This window comes from Falco cherrug, chromosome 2 (assembly GCF_023634085.1).
Source record: "Falco cherrug isolate bFalChe1 chromosome 2, bFalChe1.pri, whole genome shotgun sequence".
Classification (NCBI taxonomy): Eukaryota; Metazoa; Chordata; class Aves; order Falconiformes; family Falconidae; genus Falco; species Falco cherrug.
This window is the reverse complement of record NC_073698.1, coordinates 34,170,856-34,178,099: the sequence shown is the minus strand read 5'-3', so window position 1 is coordinate 34,178,099 and position 7,244 is coordinate 34,170,856. Positions and strand designations below refer to the sequence as shown.

Genomic DNA, 7,244 nt, shown 5'->3' with positions numbered 1-7,244 from the left:
AATGCTATTTTTGGACTTTTTCCAAACCACCATCTGCATGTAGTATTGTCATGTTACTCAGAGAGCCTGGCCTGAGAAGTTAACATAACATACTTGTTTAATGATTTGAACTGAAAAGGCTGTTGCTAAGAATGGTTTTGTACCAAGTCCTGGTATCGAAAAAGGACTTTTTTTTTCTTTTTTTTTTTTTTTTCTTTCATATTTGTGAAATGTATTTAGTTTATAGGTGCTCAGTGTATGTTTCCACCCTCAGTAAGAGGTTCCAGGGACTGTAAAATTTTGGCTTGTGCTAGAAGAAACTAACTTACATGCATTTAAAAAGGAAAAAGCTCACAAAATTAGTATTCAGGGAACATACATGTTTTAGTGCAGCCCGCATGGCACTGTTTGATGATGTTAACAAGTCTCAATTCATCCTGAACATGTGCCTGGGGTAGAGAAGGAATTTATTTTCTGCCTGTTACTGATGAGGATGCTTAAGCACAGAGGTGAAGGGCTGAAGCCAATGGGACCACAATGGCTCTGACCTGATGCTGACTTTAGAAACAGAGAGCTGTCTCCGAGCCTACCCACCTTGTGTGAGGATGGTTTTCTGTTGCATATGGTCCCAGCAGCGTAAGCCAACGTGCCTCCTCTGCTGAGCCTCTCCTGGCTTTAGGATGTGGTTTTTGTTGTGGATAATTTTATTGCTGTGGCCCTGTCTGGTGGATTTTCCCAGCCCTGCTCCTTCATCTGCATGTTTCCACCTCTCTCCTGACCATGCTTGCACCCGTGCTCAAGACAAGGCAGTTCAGGAAGCTGGACAGGTTGAAAAGGAGGAATTTGTCCTTTTTTCCCCTTCCTGCTCCCTTTCCTTATGGTTGTTTTGGAAATGGGGGAGCTCTGGTGCCAGATTACACCCAGCTGGTAAGGATCTGCAGCCTTGGGCAACCAGGGTCAGGGTCCAGTTTCCAGCCCTACCTGGCTTTGCACAGCTCAGCCTGTCCAAAGCAAAACTGTACGGGATGGCTGGGGCATCCAGGGTCAAAATCTGAGATGGTTTTTTTACATTTCCAACTATTGCTGAACTTAGTTCTTTCTTGAATAGACTCACACTACAGGTGTAGCACAGAGGACACAATTTTTCTGCATGCAGTCATGCCAGATGTTCAGACTAACGATGCTGTGAGTAATGTTAAGGATATCTGTTTGGGCTTTTAAAGTAGATTTTCATATGCTTATTTATCCTGTCAGAAGTTGGAGAACAGGTAATTATGGAAGTTATTCAGATTTTATAATGCTGTCCTCATCTTTGAAAAAAACCCCACAATCACCTTCATCCTGAAGAATGTTGAATCTCTTCCTCAAACCTTCCAAGATACACTCGTTCCCCAGAAAATGTAGTTGACTTTCAAACATTTTATTCAGTGACAATGCTGTTCACGTTGTCACAACAATCTCAAAAGCAAAAGCACTTCTGAGTTAGACAATTTGTTACCTGTTTATTTTGATGACATCGTGAACTCTTGGGTTTTTTAACCTGTTTGAAGGCTGAACAATACAAAAAATCTTTCAATGCTTGCAGTATCAGAGAACAACTTAGTTTTCCTCTTTCTCAGGATTGCTGGTCCAGAATAGATACTGTGCATTGCCCTGCAGCAATGTGCATACTGAGAAATAAACCACTGATAATAGTTGTATTTGTGCAGCAATTTTGCAAAAGGACTTTCTAAAACAGCTAAAGACAGACCTTTTCTGGTTCTAAGGATTAAAATGTCTGGTGTAAAGCCTGTCTCCTAGAAGATTAAATCCTTCAGCTGAACCATTTGCTTTGCAAGCGTACTTTTTTTCTGGGAGAATGTGTTCGCTACAAACGGTTGTTGAACAATCACACATTCCCGAGTTAGAGATCACCAGCATTCCCATCAAAAAGCATGGGCACATCAAACAGCTACACCAAGACCATCTTGGATAAAATATCCCTAGTGGCACAGTCCCATACGGTGTGGGAGGCATTTTAATTCAACCGATATGGGAGGCTCTTGACTTCACTGGGCTGTTCCAAAACACTCAAATGCTTTGGGCGTCGGTATCTATCATTCACCAACTGTAACACCCAGGGCACCAGGCCAGAGTTAAAGCAAGCAGCTTACCTTGTGTGATATTCAGGGACTGCTGGACAACTATTGTATCAGGTAAAATGTCTTCCACATGTAACGGACCATGTAAGATGCTTCCACGTGTTGAATGCTGTTAGTACACAGCAGACAGAGGGGCTGAGAGCGAGAAATGTTGACCTTGCTTTGCTAAAAGGTTCATTGTCAGAACAGAGTCTGGTTTGCTCTCCCCAGATGCTGGCAGAAAGAATAGTAAATGACGAAATGCAAATTGTTCTTTGTGTTTTGTTAAAGATGGGGCCAAAATTGATGTTTTCCCCCAAAGCAGAACTACCTAGGAGCTGAACAACAACTTCCCTTACATTTACAGCAGACACTGAAGAGCTTTACCTATTTTCACTAAGACAGTAGCAATTAAAGCACTAACTAACCCAGCACCTTTTCTAATCTAGAGGTTCTGTACAACAATTATGTTTTCAAATCAGATTTCTGGATTCGATACATGGTTGGGAATTGTATTTTTATTTCTCAATAAATACCTTGTACATTCTCATTTTTATAAGAATATTGTTTATTAATAACACAATTATGTGCAATAGCCAACACAGCACAACTGCTTGTTTTTTTTAATTAATTGTCCAAATTATTTTAATACTTGTTTTCTAATAATTAACAAAAATATAATCGTAACTGTATAGCTAAAGAAAACCTCTGGTATTCTTGCATCTCTTACCTGTACTCTCAACCAGGCATCAGGGTTCTTTTTTTTGGCTTGATTTTGCACATATAATACAGAATCTATATCTCCTGTTGAATGCTTGTCTGCTCAAATATTACATCAGTATATCTGATCAGTGACTAGGATCTTTAGCCTTAATTTTATCAGGCTAATAGAAAAGCTCTAGCATGAGATTTGCACTTAATGTTTGACACCTAGTGTTGGTAAAGGAAAGAAGCGGGGGGTGGGGTGGGGGGGGAAAGACTGCTGGATTCAAAGATTCAAAAGTCCTTCCTACTCTCCTTGCACTTTGTGCTAGCCCATCACTTTTACCCATAGTTGTGTGAAGCTGCTTATGCCTCTAAATGTTGAACGTGCATTGCTCTGACTGAAATGACATCTGCCTGGGCTTTCTGTATTATTCTTGCACCTCAGTTAAATAATAATCCAGAATGACTGCACACTGTTACTAACTGGCTAGTGAGTACGAACACATTCCATATGTAAACAGAACTAGACCAAAATCTGCATTATAAGAGGTAGTTAAAATCACTACTGCTGATGTGACTAATGCTATTAAAGCATTAGTGATAGGTCAGGACCCGCTCCGACCGGCAGCTCTATTCACTCACCGAAACATGCCTTTTCATAAAAAATGATGAGTGTGAAAGTGCCTTAACAAGCTGTGAGAAGAGATGAAAAATACCTTAAAGGCTTTCCAAGGGAATGAGTGACACACAGCACTGGCACATGCATTGCAATGAGAGCAGTCGCTGGTGCTGCTGTTAGTTAAACAAAGCCACGTTACTCTTAAGTATTTTACTAATTAAAAATAAATGCATATTAAGAAGCTCTGCAAGTCCCAGCAACATGAAAGAAGAATGTTTGCTGAATTTCTGAGCTGTGAGATAACACTGCCAGTCCTTGTGAGACAGGGAAAAGCACAGCTGTGGCTTTGATTTCCCTGGGGTAGCGGCAGGCATTAAAAGCAGGTGAGCGATGCACGGCCCCAGGAAAATTTTGCCCTAAATTGTTAAAATTTAGAGAGACGCTGTCAGGTCAAATATGCTCTGCAATGAAGCATTGTTAAAAGCAAAACCCAAACCCCCTCCTTCTGAACTGAAAAAAACCCCCAAGAATGTTTCATTCATTTATTCTCCCCTTCTCTCAAAGTCCACTGGGAACTGCTTCTACCCCCTGCCAGCCGCCCTCCCGGCCGAGCCGGGCCCCAGACATGAACGTGTCCTGTGGGCCCGTGGAATGTGAACTGAAACACAACAGACATCTCCTGAAACAAAGAATAAAGCCAAACACTACAGAAAGGTAACTTTAAATAGCACGACATGAAATATAATGTGCAGGGATAATAAAATAAAAGGTTTAAAGTTGGATTTACCTTAGCTTCTCTTAAATAACCCTATTTTTATACAGTATAGATAACAGTATTATACTGCATGTGAATCTGAGGTGAGAAAGTTTATCCACTCAATCTAGAAAGTGTATAGCACATTTGCTAATTAACTGTAATAAAATTATTCTTTTTTGAAGGACTGCTGGCAATAAAAGCAGAGATGCTGAAGCAATTTCCACGTAAAAAAAACATTTCATAACAGATTTATGAATATGCCAGTTCTTTATTGCATTTAGTATCGCATCATATGTTTACAGGACCAAGATATTTATATTTTGAAGAGTACTTCCCCTCAGTAGCCGCATCTGTGTGTATGTGCATGTACATGCATTTGTCCCAGCCAGGGATAACCTTCTCAACCTTCTCCTCCCAATTCCCTTCTCTCCAAACAGGAATTGCATCTTCAACCTCTTTGTTTTCACATATATAGTTATCATAACAATACCAACAAGCCTTTGAAAAATATCTTCCGTCCTCTCTTGCCCTAAAGAGCTTCAAAGCTGGCCAGGCTTTGAAACACATCCTAAATATGTGACATTTTTAATGGTCTGGTAACAATTTTTGCTGCAGGACCGATGGAGTAGAGAATGACCACTAGAAACTGGACCCTTTCAAACACTGATGGTTGTATTTAACGGGATCAAATTAATCTTTATCCCCTCCAAGGATACTGCTCACAGTGCAGTTTGAGCAACTGTGGGATTAAGAGAAATATCAGATGTGGAATATTGCAATTCCTCCTTCAGATTTCTATAAGTACCCTCCCCTGACTTTTTTCTGTTCAGTTACTCTCAAATTAATATCAGCAGAGAATCAGTGATGATGCACGCCCCTCACGCCAGCTTAATTAAATCATACATTCAATTCATCAAGTATTCCAATGTTCCTGGCGCAGCACAAGGTATCTATTCTTTAGTAAATAAAGAGGAGTTACTGCCTTATGGGACAAGCCAAACACCAGCCAACTGAATTATAAAATAAGTCTTTATAACTATCCTAGATATTAAATATACCCCAACACAGATATCTTGCTAAAATAAAAATAGATTTTTTTCCTCTTCCTTTATAAAAAAGAACTTATTTTCTCATGCCTAGATCTCTCTTCCAGTTTCATCCTCAGAAGACCCAAGCAAAACAGATCAGGAAGGAGCTCTAGCAAAGCATTAGCAACTTTTTTGTTTTCCAATCAAAAAGGCACCTGCATGTACCGAGGCCATCCCAGGGATTCTGGGCAACAGTGCAGCAGGACAGCTTCATCAGTCATGCAAAGGAAATGTGGCAGTAATTCCCTCCTTGGAAACGGTGGCTGTTGGGTTCTTAAGACCATTTTGACCCTTTCCCCTTACTTTTCACAGGCGGAACTGAATAAATCTATTTTTGTTTTGTTTTCCTTCGTAACAGCCACTTTCTCTAGATCTGACAACTCTGAGCGCTGTGCCTGATCAGATAATGAATGTTTACACGTGACGGTCAGTGTTTCCGAACTGCTCCATTGTTTCCAGCATCCAGCAGTGAAGCCCCAGTGCCCATCAGGACAAGAAAGCAACAGCAGAGGAAGGAAGGGTTTCCTGCCTGACAAGAGCAGTCCTGTTTAAATGAGATGGAGGTTACTACCCACTCAAATATACACACGCAAGACACTGAAACAGATTGCCTGGCTCTGCCGTGCATAACATTATCAAATCCCAGCGAACTGTGTTCAATAAAACTTGTAGTACTGGCAACATGGCAGGCAGAGGAATGATCACAAGCTGTCCTTTATTTATTTGTCCCTCCGGAAAAACATTCACTCTGCTGCCATCCGGCCGTTTACCTCTGCCCTGCTGCAATTCTTTGAACGCGCTAAGTTGGTTGAGGGATTTTTGGGTGAAATTTTACAGGCCAGCTGTTGTGCAGTTTTGGATAGCTTTGCTGATTAGAGAACAGTACGTATTTTATTAATAACTGTGTTTATCCTCTGCTTTAGGGTTTGCATCTCCAGCTGCAGTGGGCTTCTTCTTTGAATGCACACACCGTGGCATCAGTGATGCTTAGGCACTTGACAACATGGTAGATGTGAAGATCTGCTGCAAAATCTGGGGGATCTCTTTGGTATCCATGGCAATAAAAGACCGACCTGCTGGTAGTGTCCTCTGCAGCCTATGGAGCAGAATGAGGGACAAGACACAATTACCATTTCAAATTATCTTCCCTACCACAAGCCAGGGTTCCTTAAGAACGGATGTTTTTCCTTTTGAATACCTTCCCAGTCCATGCCGTTCACGTTGCTTCACCATGCAATTAAAGGCTTGGGAAAGCAGCAGCGGGAGGAAACACTGAGGGCAGCTAAGTCACAGAGGTCCTTCCAGCAGGACAATTAAAGTGTTTCTAGAGATTTCTATTCACGCCCTCTTTCAGACATGTAAAAAATTCCATTTTGTTCAAGGTACCAGTGACCCCATGAGGTATTACCACAACGGGTTTTCTGAGGGCAGCTAGAGATTTACTCTGGAAATGAAGATATTTACTTACTCTAAACAGATTAACACAAACCCACCGCTCTTTCAGTTCAACACCTCCAGTGATTATAAATGTGCTCTTTGTACTTCCTTTTTGAGATCACAGCAGATTAGATGGAAAGATATTTTTCTGCCAATACTAGCCTGACACATTTTTATTCACTGCTAAACCCCACTCCCCACCCCCAGCCCCTTAAAAAAGCTAAACAAGGTGCATGTTACAAACCCCATCTCCCTCATGTCCAGTCAGCAGGCTTAGAATTCATTTTTTCACTCCTTTTTAAAGGAATTTATATGCCACACCATTTCTCCAATGCTGTTAAGTCTCACTTTTAAAGTGAGTTTTTAAAGAAGCTGCAATAGAGAATTCCCTTCTTCTTCCCCCACAGCAGTTACAGGAAGGCTTTGTCTAATTCTGTGCTTCCACGTACACAGAAATGCATTTCAGTGACAGCATTGTGTGCATTTTCCATACCCAGTGAACTAGGCAATTATAAGATCTCCTCTTACATAGCAGGATA

At 41.0% G+C, this 7,244-nt stretch overlaps 1 protein-coding gene across 2 annotated transcripts in view; it reads right to left on the bottom strand.

Annotated features, from left to right (window-relative positions):
- Positions 1 to 4,428: 4,428 nt before the first annotated feature.
- Positions 4,429 to 7,244, bottom strand: part of VWA8 (von Willebrand factor A domain containing 8) — a 185,969-nt gene continuing 183,153 nt past the window's right edge. For both annotated transcript variants that reach the window (XM_027815848.2, XM_027815857.2), the window contains exon 45: positions 4,429 to 6,364. In XM_027815848.2, the coding sequence (XP_027671649.2) occupies positions 6,256 to 6,364 (109 nt within the window). In that variant the 3' untranslated portion in view covers positions 4,429 to 6,255. The remainder of the gene's footprint in view (positions 6,365 to 7,244) is intronic.